We start from the raw sequence: 17,508 nt of genomic DNA on the forward strand, positions 1-17,508 counted from the left end.
TGATACAATGCTCCTTCCCATGGGCATCTGTGGCCACCCAGGAATAAAGGTTAAGGGGCGTCTTTAGGGTTAGGGGCACTTGCCCCACAGTGGGCAGTTCCACTAATACTGGTTGTCCAGCATAGTGGAGCAAGCGTACAGGGTCTTTGCCACCTTTTGTCCCTGGAACAATAGAAGGAGGTGTGGGACAGAACGCTAGGAGTCGGGGGCAGCCATTTGCCCCCCACCGGCTATTGATTCGGTATACTGCTTCTGGTACTCATGAGGCCCACCCTGGGTCATGGGGCCTCAGAGCTCGTTTTAGAAGTCCGTTCTTTCTCTCCACAATACCATTAGCTTGAGGGTAGTAAGGGGTGTGAAAAACCCACTGGATTTCCTCACTCTTAGCCCATTCTTGCACTACTCCAGCAGTGAAATGGCTCCCATTATCAGATTGAATTGATTGAGGCTTGGGTAAGCAGCTAAACCATACTTTAAGACTTTTCACTGTATTTTCTCCTGTTGCTCTGGATACAGCTTCAGCTTGTGTTAGTCCTGATACTACCTCAACTCCTACTAACACATATCGTTTTCCCTCTGATACCCGAAAGGGGCCAATATAGTCAATTTGCCACGTTTGCCATAAACCTTTGTCTGTCCTTAAATGCAGGGGTTGCTCCTTTAAAGGGTTATATTTTTCCAAACGAACTCGACATTGACCACATGCAGAAATAACAGTGTTACATAATTCTCGTGTAACGGCCCATCCTCTACTAATAGCCTCTTTGTACAGGTCTTTACTCCCTGAATGGCCTCGCTTCACGTGCAGCCACTCCAGAAGGTGTTCCCATTTTTCTGCTTCACCATCAATGGCAAGACTGGCTAGACGTGTTAAGGAATCTACTTGGTTATTTAGGAGGTGAGCCGGGTTATCTCCTGCCTGGTGTGCAGCAACCCAGCCTACCAAGAAAGATCTCTGCTTGGCAATATTCAGTATTTCTTCCCATTTGTCTTGTTGCCACACTGGCACTTGGTTTACTTCCCATTGGTTTTGTTCCCAAAACGGTAACCATTCAGTGCATCCTTTAAACACCGCATAGGAGTCAGTATAAATGTATACTGGTTCTGTTGTCTCAGCTTCCTTAACGACTATGCTCCACACAGCAACTAACTCCCCTACTTGGGCACTACCCTCTCCCTCAGTTATCATATGCTCCCCCGAATCAATATGTAATGCTACTGCTCGATACTTCCACATCTTTCCTTCTCTTTTTGCGGAAGCATCAGTGAACCACACATTTGTTAAATGGGGTTTAAAATGAGGAGCCACTTTGATGTATGATGGAGGGGGTTCTGTATCTGGGTGATCAGAAGGGGAATCCTGTATTTGGAGCATTTTGGGTGTTCCCTCCTCTATCTGTCTAGTGTGACAGTAGTGGTCTAACTGGGCATACCACTTCCTTACTGTTTCTCGTTGAGTTACCCCCACAGGGGGAGGAGTTCCAGCCAATATTGGTTTCAGGATCTTAAAGGGTCCTCGTAAGATGATGGCCTGCTGTCGTATAATTCTCTCGGCTTCCTGTAAGGCTAGGTTAACCACAAAGAGTCCTTTCTCCCAAACTGAATACCGTTTTTCAGCATCCTTAAAGCTACGCGAGAAAAACCCTATAGGACAAGTAGGACCTTCAGGTCCACGCTGCCACATATGTATAGATAACCCATGAATTGCAAAACCCCATTCTATGTGGAGTGGGTCTGTTGGATGTATTGGTCCTAGAGCCTGGTAAATCCCTGCTTCAAAAATTAATAATTTCAGAGCCTCTTCATGGACAGGTGTCCAGTCCCAAGCAGTTCTTTTACGGGTTAAATCATATAAAGGGCGAGCTATGATAGAAAAGTCGGGGATGTGTTTTCTCCAAAACACTAACAAGCCTAGGGTATGCTGTAATTCTTTTTTATTTTCAGGCATTTTAACTTGTTCGAGGGTGGACAAGGTTTCGGGAGGTATACACACAGTCCCTCCTTTCCACCAGATACCTAAAAATTTTACTTTAGGTGATGGGAGTTGCACCTTTTCAGCAGGAATTTGGAGCCCTAAATTCTCTAAGTGACTAATGATTTCTCTCTGGGTTTGCCCCACCACAGTGGTATCTGGTCCTCCAATTAGCACATCATCAATATATTGATATACTCTTACTCCATCTTTAGGAGTGATCTGATTTAGTTCCTGGGCTAATGCATAGTGAGCAATGGTTGGTGAGTGGCAATAGCCTTGGGGAAGCGGTGTAAATGTATATTGTACACCTTCCCAGGTAAAGGCAAAGTGGTCCCTATCTGCTTCTTGTAAGGGAACCACAAAGAACATGTCTTTCACATCAATGGTTGCTAAAATCTAGTGACCCTGTTCTTGTATGGTTGCAATTAATTCTGCTATATTGGGAACTGCAGCTGTTAATGGGCCAGTATTGGCGTTCAAGCGTCGATAGTCAATTGTCAATCGCCACTTCCCATTTGGCTTGCGGACCGGCCATACTAGGGAATTATAGGGTGAATGCGTAGGAATAACTATTTCCTGTTCCCGTAACTGAGTTATCACTGAAGTGATCCCTTCCCTTGCTCCCAAAGGCAAAGCATAAGGTTTGACATTAACTATCCTCGAAGGGGGAAGAGTTGGTGCAGACTGCAAAAGCCTCTCAGAGATTGCAGGACACCCAAATTTCCATTCTCTTCCCTTAGAGTCTACCCACGACCGGCCCTTTAAGAGGTCAAGTCCTAGAATATTGGTGGGTAGAGGACCTAGTATCATAGTTACCTCAATAGGGGACGAATCCCCTGGCAGCCAGCATTTAACTTTAGCTGTCAGCTGCGGTTGGGAGCTTCCGAAAACGTCTGTGACCCATATCTGCTTCTTATCTGCAATTATTCCATTGCGGTTAGCAACATCCGCCCGGAGTGCTGACATCTGAGCACCCGTATCAACTAAAAAAGTTACTGGGGTCTTAAAGGGACCAAGGGGAAAAGTAATCAACAGGTCTCCTGTCTTATTTTCAGTGAGCCTCCTTAAATAAACCCACTGGCCATCCCCCGGCTCACTTACTGGGGATGGCCTGTCTAGTTTCCCGTCCTGCGGACAGTCATACCTTCCTCTGGGGCAGTAGGCGTTTGGGGAGTGGGAGTTGCCAGCAACTGTGGATTTGCCCCCTTATAGTCTCGAATGTTTAACTCAGTATGGGGAGGCTCCTTGTTCTTGTCTTTCCATCCTACGACCAACTTTTCTAGGACAGAGGTGGGCATGCCGTCCATCACATCCCGGGGAATTCCCTTTTCTATCCCTTCTGCCCACAACAAGTTCCGCTGACCCCCATACGGCTTTTTGGTGTTTACAGTCTTAGATGGGGGAGGTCGGCCAGGCCCTTCTATTCGGCGGATAGCAGGCTTAGCCCTGCTTTCTTCCCTTGTGAGACCCATTCTCCAGCCATAGTTAATCAATTCCTGTGCCACTTCTCCCCAGGTCAGGGCCCCTCCTGCATTCTGCCTGCCTCCTCTAGGTGCTATCACATCACATAATCTATCTTGCAGCTGGACAGCATATAATTTCAAAGAATCTGGTAAACCTCGGATTAGAGGAGTCATTCTATCAGGATTGGCATTTAACAACATTGGAGAGGGCTGTTGTGGCACTAATCGCCTATCATGCATTAATTGGAGACAAGCAGTTTTCTGTAAGCTCTTGGTTAACTGATTTATAGAAGGGGTGTCTATCCGTGTTGGTTCTCCTCGTTCCATTTGGTCTATCCCCCCTGCCCAGTAAGCTGCCCGCTGTGTCAGAGACCATGGTTCTCTAGGATCATCGGTAGTTAGGAACACTCCAGGCCCCCAATATCCTTGGGCTTCATCTTCTGACAATAAAATCCGGTCGCCACCGGTTAATGACACCCTCCACACATACTCTGTTTCGGTCTCCTTTGCTAGTCGGATATACTTTTCCTGAATTTTAGATAATTCAGTGGCAGAATATGGTACCGTCTTAATGGTCACGTGTGGTGCTCTGCCATTTTGGCCATTGTCTATGGTTTCTGTTTTAATTAATGGCCTCATTGCTATCCCTTCATCCTCAGGGTAAAAAACTTTTCTGGTACATTCTAACTCTTGATTTGGGTATAAAGATTTTTGCTGTTTCACCTGAACTACCTCTAGACCTTCCAGGTCTAAGTCTGGGTCAGATTGTTCATCCGCCTCGGCTCGTAAAATTCTTTCCCGATCTAATGCATCAGACAAGGCAGCATGAAGCCGCTGCGTTGTATTACGCTCAGCAGTTAACTGGTCTTGCAGGACTTTAACTAAATCCTGCAGGGACTGAATCTTCTCCTTATGTGCCTGCTCAGCTATCATTGTTTCCTGTCTGTCTTCCTGGGCTGCTACGAGTGCAGCCCCTAACACTGCACACACTACAGCCTTCCCTTTTCCCGGGTGAAACCTGCCTTCTTTTGCTCGCTTCTCAATTCTTCCTACAATGGCTTTTGGGTCATGCCAGTGGTTTCGTGCCCAGGCTACTCCTTGTGGGGAAGGGTGGGCTTTATATGCAATTAGCTTCTCTAAAACAGGGGAACAGTCAGACACAGATATTTCCCGGGTCACCATGCCTGCCACTGCTCAGATCCCTCCCGACTTGTTGTTGAGAGATCCTTCCCAGATCCTCCCCGCCCATTCTCTGGGTGGAGGTCCGGTATCCCGTTAGAATCTCCCTTCCAACACGGGAAATCCCGTATAGGCAGTTAGCCTCTCTAAAACAGGGGAACAGTCAGACACAGATATTTCCCGGGCCCCTGTGTCTGCCACTGCTCGGATCTCTCCCGACTTATTGTTGAGAGATCCTTCCCAGATCCTCCCCGCTCGTTCTCTGAGTGGAGGTCTGGTATCCCGTTAGAAACTCCCTTCCAACAAGGGAAATCCTGTCCGTGACGCCAATTAAGATGTCGCGTCCCAAAGTTGGAGCGACTCAGGTTCGTGGATCTCCTTTGTCAGAATTAAGGTGAAGCGACACCAGGGGAGTTCAAACAACAATCAACATTTATTCAACCTAGCTAACCTTGCCCAAGTACACGTGAACTTATCAATATGAACCTTGCAACATGTCATTAAGCCGCTGTTTGAGAAAAGAGGGGAGGTGTAGAAAAAGAAATGGAAGAAGAAACATGAAATGTATCAGAAGGAGAGCCCTCCCGTTGAGTCACGAGGTTCAGAGCGGACCCCCTTGCTTTCTGGACTCCTTCTCAAAGAGGAGCCCAGGGGCGGCTAGATCCACTCCTAGTCTCAGACTTGGTCAACGGTTTATGTTTAAAAGGATGAGGTGTAGGGACTGTGGAAAAGAGAGAAGGAAAAGAGGGAGAGAGAGAAAGAGAGAAAGAAAGAAAGAGAGAAGGAAAGGGTTTCACCAGTGCTGGGTCCAGCGTTGGTCCAGCCAGCGTAGAGATCCAGTTCCGGAGGGCGCGCGCTGAGGACTTGTTCTCCCTTCTTTTATAGCGTGTTAGTCGATGGTCTCGACATGCGCAGTCCCATTCCCGGGGTTCTCTGGAATCGGTTGGAGAGCTTTCGGGGGGGGGGGGGTCATTGCAGAGTTGCCTCTCTTTTTCTGCTGGCATGACCGCTTAAGATAGAAGCACAGTCCCATCCTCCGTGGGGCCTCCTCCTCCAGGCGCATATGCTGTGCTCCTTCTTCTGGTCACTTAAGATAAGGAATTGCGGCTTTGGAGAAGCGTGGTCCCACCCTCCGGGGGGCCCTCTCCTCCGGCCACATTATCCTGTTCACAAAACTCCAGCATTTTTACAGAGGCCGTTTTCTCCACCGAAGTTCTTTAACGAATGTTTGAGACATTGAATTTGTCGGACCGTCACACCCTTTCCTGTGCACTGTCAACACAAGAGGATGTCAAAACCTGAGCTGCATTCACAAAAGGTCTTGTGAGGACAAGTTCCCAAGGCATGCAGATGTCAATGAACAGTTTTCCTTTTACTCCACCTTTACCACCTTAACGCCAGTAACCTTAATTTATATCCAAATAATGAACTGCATCTTAGTGTAAATCCTGTTCTGTTTTCCCTGTTCTACTATCCCTGTATTTACACTGATGTCCAAGCAGGGAACAAAGTGTAGTCAGTAAGATGACCTTAGCAAAACAGACTAGGTATACCTTTCACATTCCTTACCTCTCCTATCTACCTTAATTCTTTGCCAATATCTCTCCTTTCTCATTGTCACCCCCCAACCCACCCCCCGCACCTGTCTCACTTTACTACACTAGTAAATGCTCCAAAACATGCTTACCGTTCACTGTCATAGACACATTGTCAAAGTCGTGGTGGTCTGGTTCATTCCATGTTTCAAAATTCCATTTAGCAACATGCTCCAATCCGTACCTATCTGTAGAAGAGGCCTCATTTATCAGTGAGCTGCATAATCAGACAATCCTATCAATTAGTCACTGATCCAGACAATCCTATCAATCAGGGCTGCAGGTGAGGTTCAGCACCCAGAGCTACAACAGGTTATAAATATTACCTATTTTTAATAATGAGGGAAATGTGATTTTGGTAGTTTCAAAATGATCTCTCATTTCCAATGAAATGCGGCAACATTTGAAAAAGATGAAAGGTGAGAGGGAGGTGACATGAATTACAGCCTTGTTTTTAGGGCACTCACCTAGTCTTAATTAAGGTTGAGGCTTCTGTTTCATTAGAGGTATTTGAAGCTGGCATGCGGGAAGTGTTCAGGTTATCATGTCCTAGTACAAGCTAGTGGTTTACAACCACAACAACATAACGAAGTTAAAAGTCAGTCCTCAGAGGCAGGCCAAATGTGCTACCAAGAACACACTACTCATTCAGGATGTTGGTCATGGATCAGCAAAAAAAGGGGCTATTATCCCAATGTCTGTTCTGGCATGGTTTTTTTCCTGTTCTGTGCTGAAATCCAGGGTCTTGAAATTGATCACAATACACAGAATTTTTTGAGGTAGTTAGAAGGGATTACAACAGAGTAAGCATTTTTTCTCTCTCTCTTTTTTTTTTTTTTTTTTTCAGCAGGGGAACTTACCTATGTATCTGCTGGCCAGAAGTGTAATTAAGTTTCTCCATCTTACTACCTGTTCTTTATCTTCAAAATCTAAAAAATATCCTGATGGATTTCCCATCAATTCAAATCCTAAAAAAGACACAAAAGATTGGTCTCCTTTTTTTTGTGAATGCTATCTCCTTTTGGTCAATGAAGGGGTTATTGCATTATCTGAAACAAACTTGTTAATGAAGAAGCATCATTAAATGGTCTTTCTTTCCCGTTTCTACGTGTCCCCACCAGGAATATTTCAGATTTGAGGTTGCTCACACTTGTTACTTGTCAATGACTATAGTAATCAAAACTAATACTTAGCATCATAAATTCAGGGCTCAGAGGGAACTTTAAACAGTGCATGTTTGCAGAAATTCAAGGGAAGCCATACCTTGAGTATCTGCTTCTCTGGCCCTTTTAGGTACAAGTTAATGGGTACAAAGTTTTCTCCTCTTCAAGAGCTCTCATTTCCCAATTCATACATCTCAAACTGTTGTTGAAAGCAATGTAAAACCATTTGTGTTGTCTTAATTGCCATAATAGTATTTTGCTCACACTGTTTACATTTACATGGACATGAGGTAAAGGCAAGTAGGAAAAGAATGAATTTTCGTCAAAAGCAGCTTTGGCAAAGCTCTCTAAGAATTTCCTGATGATTGCACAACATGGGCAAACAGATGTAGCAAGTTGTGGAGGTATGGAGCTGCCCTTACCTGGAATTAGCTTATTTTCCCACAGGCGATCCATAAGGTTATCCAAGGCAGTAAAATTGTAGTGAAGTTTCCCATTCACCACTCTGAAGAATACAGATAACAAAAAGTACAAATGTAAATATTATAGCAAAGGTGGCACTTGGTTGCAGACAATGGGTCAGACGTCTGCCTGCTTTTGGCTCTCAAAATTTTCATATAACTAGGGTTCTTGGAACTGTACACAAACTTCCTTCCTCTAAAGTAATGGCTGTTTACCATAAGCAAGTCCTGTTTCTTGTCCAATCCATGCCCTTTTCCTATTCCAGCAGCAGCAACAGAAGCAACATAATGAACTTGCTTGCTGGATTTTGAGTTTTTAACAGGATATTAAGATTTCTAACTCTTTGCTGAAGTGAAATTTACCTAGACTTTTTTTGGCTAAGCTGTTTTTTCAGTTTCCATTTGATTACCTACTGCTAGGGCAGCTGGTTTCCACCTTGTCTCATATACAGTCTTTCTTAATGTTCTCTTAATTTGCAATATTAATATAGCTTTCTTAGTAGCGCTTCTTATGGGTTTAGGTCCAGCTGAAAAATAAATTTGTATCTTTCAAAGAATGCTGAATTTATGCACACAATGCCTGTAATTTTTACTTCATTGTTAGCATTTGCTTACTATTTCTCCTCTACTCCCAGGATCTCAGGCTGCACTCCTTTTACCCAGCTTTGAATACATGTGTTCAAAGACTTAGGAGTAGCCCCTGACACATCCCTTTGTGTTAGTGAATCTTGCAGGAGCACAGGCAGTAAAATTTGGGTATGCACCTGCATGGGCACGCTGGAGTTCCTTTTACGCAGGGGATGAAAACTGGAATTTGCAGTTTATCTGTCATACATTTGAAGATATGCTTTAAAGTCCTGAAAGGCTTTTCATGCCTAGTACTCAGTGAAAATAAATATAATGTAATATGTGAGTTGGTGTATGATTCCCCATAACTTCTGAATTCGTGGCCCGAGTTAACTGAAATCTGACAGGACAGGAGAAGTTTTGCCAGTATGAAGTGTCAAATGGGAATTAAAAATGAACTTCTGTTGACAATATTCTGTTAGTGTGACTTACTGCCATTTGGCCCATGTCATAGCCTTGGCCTGGTACCCAAATTCTGACCTCAGTATGCCCTGAGCAAAAGGCTTTGTAAGCACCCTTGAGATAAATCCAGCCCTGATCATATAGGAGGGCTGATCAAGGTCTTGCCAGTGCCTCTCAAGCTGATTTCTCCAGCCTTGCCAGAGCACTACACCCAATTTCTCTGGTACAGTGCAGCCTGAGCTCTGCCTCTGCAGTCTTGCCTACTCTTTCCTAGGCACTTTGCCTCTGCTTGGGTGGAAAGCTCTACAAAGGAACTGCAGATGCAATGTCCTAGGTATGATTGAAGGGGGAGAGACAATCACCTCAGTTTCTGTAACTGATCAGTGCTAGCAAGGCATGGTGGGCACACAGGATAAAAAGTGAGAATGGAGCAGTCAGCAGATCTCTTAAATCAATGCTGGGCTCTGTGCTGAGATTCACAACTTGCTCCTTTCTGTGCCTTCCCATGCGTTTCTGAGCCTCTTAGATTGAGGCTCTTCCTCTCTGCTTTCTTGCCAAGGGAAAGTTTCAGTGAAGAACCTGTAACAGCAATCCCAAAGTTCTCAGAGAATTAAGAAGGGCTGGCAGAATTGCTTAGTGAATAAAGAAGGGAACTCTGCAACCAGAAGAGGACAAAGCACCATCAGCATCTCTGACTATGATCTAGAAGAGGAAAACAGGACAGGCAAAACAAATGTAACATAAGCCATATCCACTGTACCAGCTCCACCTGTGATTTAACCAAGCACACAATCTTAGCCCTACCATGGTCACACTCTTTTACCAAAGACCTGAAGCTGGCTTTTCTCTTTTAAAGTATGTCCTCCCACCATGACAAAAATTGTCATGTCTGCAGCCACTGACGGGCTTGCAGTTCCTGCCGGAGTCAAATGGTGCAGCTGTGAAAGAAGTAAATAGCAGTGAATCTTTAGTATCTGTATGAGCGTTTTAGAAGTTACCGTTGAACTAAAGAATGGCCATTTGTAACCAGGGGGGTTTTTTGGCTTAGACAGAGGTTAAAAAAAAAGTCTGACAGTCCTATTCCAAAGTTCAAAGACAAATATTTTGTTGCAAAAGGTAGCTTTGCTCCCGCAGATCCATTAACTATTTCCAGTTGTACCCTGTGTTCTATTGAAATATTTGCTTACATGCACACTTACAGTCAGTGAGTGTAAGAATGATTAACCCTACTGTCTTGTAAAAACTTAATAACACCATTTAGATAATAGCAAAGGAACTAGTGTCCTCCCGACTCCAGCCTAAGGTCTACATAGTACTGTGTGAAAACATATGGGTAAATAAGGACTTCTAGCTGATGCATGTACATTTAACATCCCAGCACATCTACATTTTTCCTCCTGTATCAAGTAAAACATTTAAAGCAGAATGCAATTGCTAGCCATGACTGACGTGACAGTACATGAGATCCCGTGTTATGTGTGTAGATCCACAGGCACTTCTTATGTCCTTTGGCTGATGTCACTTTATGAGAATCTTTTCTTGCTTGCAAATGGATTAGGCAGTATGCTCCTATTAATAAAATGATTACTTGACTGATAGGATTGCCGCTTTCTCAGATCTTGATCTTATCCTTACCCATACTACTTTTTTGATATGAAATTGATGCTTTTTAAAATAACCTATACAGGATCACTAGAATTTGGGTTGCATGGTTGCATGCCATGCAATGTCTGGAAGCCACGCTGACTGCTGCATGTGACCACAGCAGGAACCTCACAAGCCGGTATTATTTACACACATTCTGCATGAGGAAGATCAGCTCAACTGTCAGGCTGTTACCAGGAGTGCTATAAATATAATTTCAGGACACTGAAGACCAGACCAAAACTATTACAGGCATGTGACAAGGAAAATTCCTGACCCACGATAAATTCACTTGATGCTGTCAGAGCTGTTCAAAACAGCTTTGTACATCTGACCTAGGACCTGCTGGTGCAGCATCACATACCTATGATTGGTCCTTGGTAGCAAGCTCACAGACTTTTACAGTCTTCTACCTTTTTTTTGCCTGCACCTCTTCTGATATCTCTGCCCTTAAGTCATGGTTTCTAGGCACCACTGTGTTCATTTGTGAATGTGCAGAAGACTATGTCCTTGTCATTTCATTTGAGCGCTTGCCAGACTGGGACTGTTCATCATCTGCTGTTGGGTATTTCTCAAGTGGAGTGGCAATCACTGTCCTGTCTGTGCCTCGCTTTTAAATGTTCCTCAACTGGGCTTTTTCAGGGAGACTTGCCAGTTAAGGCATTCCTGATCCTCAGTCATAACAAGCAACTACACTAAAGCACATTTACTGCCATCCTGGCACCAATGCCCTTATAAGCCCCAGGCCTGAGGCTGCGGTACTCCAGAGACTGCTGCCTGCTGGTGAGGTGTCTTACCAGCCTTTGTCATGGTCTCAGTTCCAGACCCATTTGTATGTGCTGACTCTTGAGAGCAATAACTGTGCTGTCAACATGCAGAGCAGTGATGAGTATAGAGGGAAGTCGCTGGCTGTCACAAAATCTTGTTGTCTTCCTTGGAAAGGCTTGCTTTGTCAGCCATCCTTTGCCGAGTCAAAGATTACAGGCCCATGTTAACAGCTTTCCACTGCCTCCCTTTACTGGAGTAAGGTTTTTCCAGTATGGAGGGAAATTCTTTTCAGGTCCATAGGCAGCTACTGGATAGCTTGCCAAAGAGTTACGAGATAATCAGGTTACGCTTCTTATCCATGCCAATTTAGCCTACTCCCATTCATGAACTTAATCTCTTGGGGAGGGCAGGGATAAGCTAGCTGTGGCTGTCAACACCCTGCATCACAGCCAGATCTGCTCCAGTTACCACAGCTGTGGATACTGCTCCTTAGCCTACAACTACAGCTTCCCATCTGCTGCTTCTCTTCTGCCCTGGGTTGACCCTGCCCAGGAATATAGTTGCACACCCTGGAAAGAAAGCGCACACACAGACATTGGACCAAATATCTTATCTGCAGAGGAGAGCAATAAAAACACAGGCAGGGACTGCTTCCATTCTAGGTAATCTTCAGTCAAGTATTGAATCTCTGATAACATGTCAAGCTAACTTTATCAAACTTTATTGTAATGTACTGAACAAAATTTCCTGGGATAGGAAGCCTTGTGGCTGACCCCTGTCAGTAGGTCACAGCCCATTTAGGAACTCAAAGGTAACATGTAGGGTAACCATCAACAAAGCTATTCTATTGAAGAGAGTTTGTCTGGCCTAGGATTGATATGATTGGGAAATACCTATATACTGGAGTAGTGCCTTTCTCATCCTGACATTCTCACTCAGCTGGTGTGGCCTCCCTTTGCATTTCTGGTGGACACAGCTACCATGCATATCAGAAGCTAACATAATCTGGCTTGCTTCCACCAATGTCTGAGAACAGTCTCTCTTCTGGTAGATTGGCCATAGGGGCTGGCTAACACCACTCCCATGGCAGCAGAGCCTGCTTACATCCTCACTGGGAACTTCTGCTGGGAAAGACTGCTCACCTAGTGGCAAATGCAGCCAAGAAAAAAGGAGAGCAAACTGGCACAAGGTGTTGGCACAGGAGAGGTGCAAAATGACACTTTAACAGTAAACAAAATTTTTCAGCACAGTATTGGCCAGCCTCAGACTTCAAAGGTTCACTCTATGAGGGAGCCACCTGAAAAAGACCCTGCTCCATGGGAGGCTTCCTGTGTTACAGCCTTAGAGAGAAGTGAAAGTGCAGTGTAAGATACTACCCTGCTATGGTGTCTGCTAAGATAATGATCTTATTACATACCACTATTCATTTGATAAAGATGCTTAGTTGTGTGCTAGACCATCTTTGTCTGGCCTTGTAAGCTGGTTCCTGCAAACATACACTCCCTTGGCCACAGTGCCAGGATGTGGACCAATGGTAACAGTCACTGTTCTGATGAGTGTAAATATGCATGACAATTAAATGCCCCCTCTAAAAAGTAAATCAAGAGTAAACGGTTGTTGCAGTAGGTGACTACTATCAGGAGCATCCTTAGATACAGTGTCTCAAGAAATTGCTTACCGCCTTTCTAGAGTCTGTGATGCCATTTTAGGCATCATAAAACTCCAAAACAGACACAAGTGCCCATCTAACCTGGAGAGGAGCTCAGTGTCCAAAGCCAAGATGTTCACCGGAAAGATGTAGGAACAAACACTGATAAAGTATGCCAGTTCAAACTCTTGCTGCTACCAGATCCTTCAGAAGGAACTGTCTTCAGAAGTAATTGTCTTATTTCTTCAGCCAGGACAGCAGGCTGTTGAAGCGACAGTGAAGCACGTAAGCTGTGAGGACACCATCTTCAAGATGAAGGTCAAAAGCTCTGGATAGGAAATGTCAGCAAGTTTATCTTTTCCAAGAGGGCAACTTGTTGCCCTCCAAGTCCCTCTTACAACACAAAAGGATCCTGCCTCCTTGTTTTTTACTTACTTTTGCAGCTATGAGGAACGAAATGAAGCCGGTTTAAAGTTCAGGCTGTTACAAAGGCCTTGTTTGCTCCAAAACCACCAACCGTCTACATAAGCTTCTTGTTCTGCTGAGTACTTTAAAAACCTCTGGACCTTAAAAGCAGGTCCTAAGGGACTATGAGCACTATGGAAATGATGCGTTAGAGTATATGAAGGGCAGAACAGCCCTTCACCTTTCACCTTTCCGCAGGCTGCCTTCTCAGTAGTTACTGCTCCAGGCTTCCTCAGTGGCAACCAAAAAAACCCTACTAGATTGGTACTTCAGGTTTAAGCACAAGATCTTTAATGAATAACTATGAAATCAGCAGGTTCCTGCATTATTAATAAACAACACTTCCCCCTTCTGAATTCAGTGGAAGCTGGTAATACAGTTCTCATTTACACCAGAGCTGTTTCTACCATGTCCTTGTTCCACTTGCTCTCGCTTCCTATGATCATTACAGGTATGGTAAATAGGCTCCCTTCCCTGAAATCCTCATATCCCAAAATAACCACGATCACTTGACCTTTTGCAGGTTCATGAACACTGATTCTTTCCCCCTGGCAGTTCCCATGCAAAACACAGCCTGTGCTTTTCACACATGCTTTGCGGACCAAAAACTTCATTCAGGGGCTTTTTCAAAGTTGCAAGGCCAAGACTACTGCACACATGCTAAAGAACTGGCATATTTTATCACTTCCGCATTTATTTATTAGCATTAATACTTCTCTGCATTTGATTCTCAGCTATATCAATTGTGTAAGCAGGGACTGAAAAATCTGCTTGTTTTACAATTATGCCACAGCTTCTGCACAGAAGCACAATGCTGAAGACTTCAGTCTATGCTGGGCCCATACTACACATAATTCACTCACCCTATAGCATGAATGAGTCAGCCCAGCAATAATGGGAGGATGCATTACAAAACCACATAGCCAGGCAGCATCCAGCCCTTGCTGATGTCACAGCTTGTCACAGTTAATCCATCCACACAACCAACCAGCATGATACATGCGCAAAAAGGAGGACGGGTATGAATCTTTGTGGTTTAGGAACAAACTGGCTTCAAAAATGCAAAATACAACATCTGTTATTTATTGGAAATCACTGCCTCTTCTACAAGCCAGCCAGGAGGCTGTGCACTCAGCTGAATCTTTTTATTTTTTTTAAATACATAAAAATAGAATTGACTTTGATTTATACAGCATCTTAATTAGCTTCTTTCCTCTTTGAAATCAGCGTTATTTGATCTTTACTTTGCAAAGCAACTTGCAAAATCCTTGTTGTGATCTGGCTAAAACTCACATGCATAGAAGTGCAAGCAAACAATGAATGCTTTCAAGCTGATGCTAATCACGGCCTATGATTTTCCATTTCTTACTCAGCCTGCTTTTGTGAGCACAGCCTCAGTCCTTCTTTCAGCAATGAGCGTGCTGTGTGTGGGGGGAAGAGAGAGAGAGGCAGACAAAGCATCAACAGCTTCCTGTGCCGAGGTGAGTTAGCTTGTTAGGAAAATATTGTTAGACTGTTGTGTCTCTTCCTCCCCCACTTCCCCCCTTTTAAAACAAATTCAAGATGTAAAAGGGAAAACAGGTTACGAAAGCATAGGCATTTAGGCAAAGGCATAAGGTATTTTAGTATCTGGCCTCTTCAGACATGCAAACATATCCATCAGATCATCTAGGCACAGATAATTTAGACTGTTGTGAGATCTTGTTGTGACCCCTTGTTGAGATCTGTTGTGTCTACATTAGTTTACGAAGGGAAGTAATCAAATAATGATGCAGCCAGTCCAGTAGCAGAAATGCTTTTTGACTGACTACAAATTTAAAGGCTCAGTCAGTGACTGAAAGATAGCTCAGTCACTGTATTTGAGCTGGGCTGCTAGAGGTCACCTTTCTGATCGAGTCTGATGTATGGAAGTGACTTCCTCCTGCATAACCCATGGCTACAAGTAAAATGTTCATTGTGGTTTTATGTTGTCCTTGATGATGGAACTCCAAATAATGTCATCTCTAAGCAAAAGTTGTGCAAAGAGGGGATAGGGAGACTAAATCCATACTGAAGATGAAAGGGTGACTCTTCAGATGCACAAGGAAGAGGAATGATGACCAAGTGCTAAAACTAGCTTCCTTCAAGCATGTAACTCCTTTTGGCACTGCCTGGGAAAGCTGTCACTGAACTTTTCTTTCTAAGCAGCAGCAGAACTCTTCTCTATATGCATCCAGCATTCTAATCCAAGCACCCAGCCTAATACTGCACCTTCAGTAACAGGTCTCCATGGTACATATTTGACTTACTGGTTTCATTTCACAGTATTGTTAGTGTCACTCCTTCATTTTCACATCTTTATTTTCCGTTTATGCTCCTTCTATTCTTTTGCCTGTTAGCTCTATGTGGAAATATAGTCCAAAACTACATGAATCCAACTACAGCACAGGACGTAGCTTATTTACTGTTATGTAATATCACAACAAGGAGTTGGAATGATTGCTCTCTCTGCTGCCAAATATGCAACAAGAACCAAATTCAACAATGCTCCTAGTTTGCTCTGTACATCTTGCAAGCACTCAGGTTGCTCATAGGGTCCACTCACATGCTGTAACTGGACCTGAAATTTTGCATTAATGCACAGTATTTAACTTTTTCCATCTTACAGTTCTCAAAACTTGTTTCCACTTGGTGAAATCTGTATTGAGGAGCATGTAATGGGACAACTAACAAACAGTCTAAGAAAAGAAAAACATGGAGCTAAATACTGAAGGTGTGAAGATTTGCAGCTAGACTTCTCAGCTGATGTACTTCTCTAATGTCTAAAGTACAGATAGCACATGGTGTCTGATGAAGTCCAGATGCTCCTGGATCTATCTGCATGGCAGATGTACTTTCAGGTGCGTCTTTCTATATCAATCCTTGCCTGCCCATAGGCAACTGTATGTCTAACTTGAATATATCACTTCTTTGCAAAACGAAACATAGAAGAGGTCAAATAATACCAAGTTCATTTCCTAATTTACTGATGTTTAATTACTTATGATGGTGAAAAGGCAAAATGAATATGTCATCCACAGTCTTGCTCTTAATCTTGCAGCATTTTTGCAATGAGTGGTTTCTGAATACTTCAGAACTGACAAATGAGCACTATAGCCCAATCTGGAAAGAGCAGCTCTTTAAATGGCATCCCTTGGTTCTTGAATATAAAATATAGCAAGACCTCATACAATTAAGGAGGTAAAACCAACCAATTGCATTTACAGACAGTTTTCAATAAGATGCAAACCTACACGTCTCTCCAAACTGAGAGCTGATAATTCTATTCTGAATCTGGTTTTGGCATTACAATTTAGGCTAGTGATGTATTATTAAATATGGCAGTGATAGCTCTTCCACTCCATGGTTTCCATGTTCACGTATAACCCTTTTTTCTTCTTTCTCCCCCCCCCAAACAACTTCCACTAATACGAAAAATACCTCCCTTTTGAGAATAAAAGTGCATTACATTCTGTGCTTATGAAACATGAAAATTTACCTCACAGTGCAGTAAGAAATCCTCTATTTTCTTTGCATATAGAAATGGGGTTTGAATATCCATTTAAGATTACACATGAATGCAAGGAATGGGTGAAGAAGCTTCAGTATTCCTGAGAGACTATCCTTGCCACAGCAAATTTGCCTCTAAGATTTACAAATATCAGTCGTAGCGTTCATCCTAAACTAATCAATAAGCAGGCTTTGGTTCCACAGTTCTGGCTGTTTAGGGATGAAACAACAGGCAGTTTTGTTTACGAGGCAGACAAGCTCAGACATTTTATGCTCAATGGCAGCTGAAGGTCTGTAAAGTCTTCCTAGACATAAGATTAACTAAGCACCCTTCATGATGTGTTTTAACAAAAATCCTTTTTCAAAGGACACAACTCCGTTAATGACCATGGACAGCTCAACACTGTGTGTAAGGACAGTTCCACACAGTGCCTATCCTAATCCCATTTCACACTTTAGAGTATTTTTTTGTCTAATTGAAGTAAGTATACAAAACCTCTGAAACTGTCAAAGCTAAGTCAGGACTGCAGTTCTATTTGATTTCCACATAGTACAAGTGGCTCTATTAGAACAGAATAGCAGGGATGAGT

At 43.5% G+C, this 17,508-nt stretch overlaps 2 protein-coding genes across 3 annotated transcripts in view; one reads left to right on the forward strand and one right to left on the reverse strand.

Moving 5' to 3' along the window:
* IDUA (alpha-L-iduronidase) overlaps window positions 1-17,508 on the reverse strand; it is a 57,019-nt gene that overhangs the window by 15,330 nt on the left and 24,181 nt on the right. The window contains exons 3-5 of the mRNA XM_052776281.1: window positions 7,798-7,880; window positions 7,073-7,180; window positions 6,305-6,400 (exon numbers count right to left, since the gene is read on the reverse strand). Coding sequence (XP_052632241.1) covers window positions 6,305-6,400; window positions 7,073-7,180; window positions 7,798-7,880 — 287 coding nt within the window. The remainder of the gene's footprint in view (window positions 1-6,304; window positions 6,401-7,072; window positions 7,181-7,797; window positions 7,881-17,508) is intronic.
* Window positions 1-17,508, forward strand: part of SLC26A1 (solute carrier family 26 member 1) — a 48,141-nt gene that overhangs the window by 13,069 nt on the left and 17,564 nt on the right. The window contains exon 3 of one of the 2 annotated variants that reach the window (XM_052776277.1): window positions 14,764-14,871. The exons of the other annotated variant lie outside the window; for it this stretch is intronic. Within the exon in view, the coding sequence (XP_052632237.1) occupies window positions 14,764-14,871 (108 nt within the window). The remainder of the gene's footprint in view (window positions 1-14,763; window positions 14,872-17,508) is intronic. 2 annotated transcript variants of the gene reach the window in all.

This window comes from Harpia harpyja, chromosome Z (assembly GCF_026419915.1).
Source record: "Harpia harpyja isolate bHarHar1 chromosome Z, bHarHar1 primary haplotype, whole genome shotgun sequence".
NCBI lineage: Eukaryota > Metazoa > Chordata > Aves > Accipitriformes > Accipitridae > Harpia > Harpia harpyja.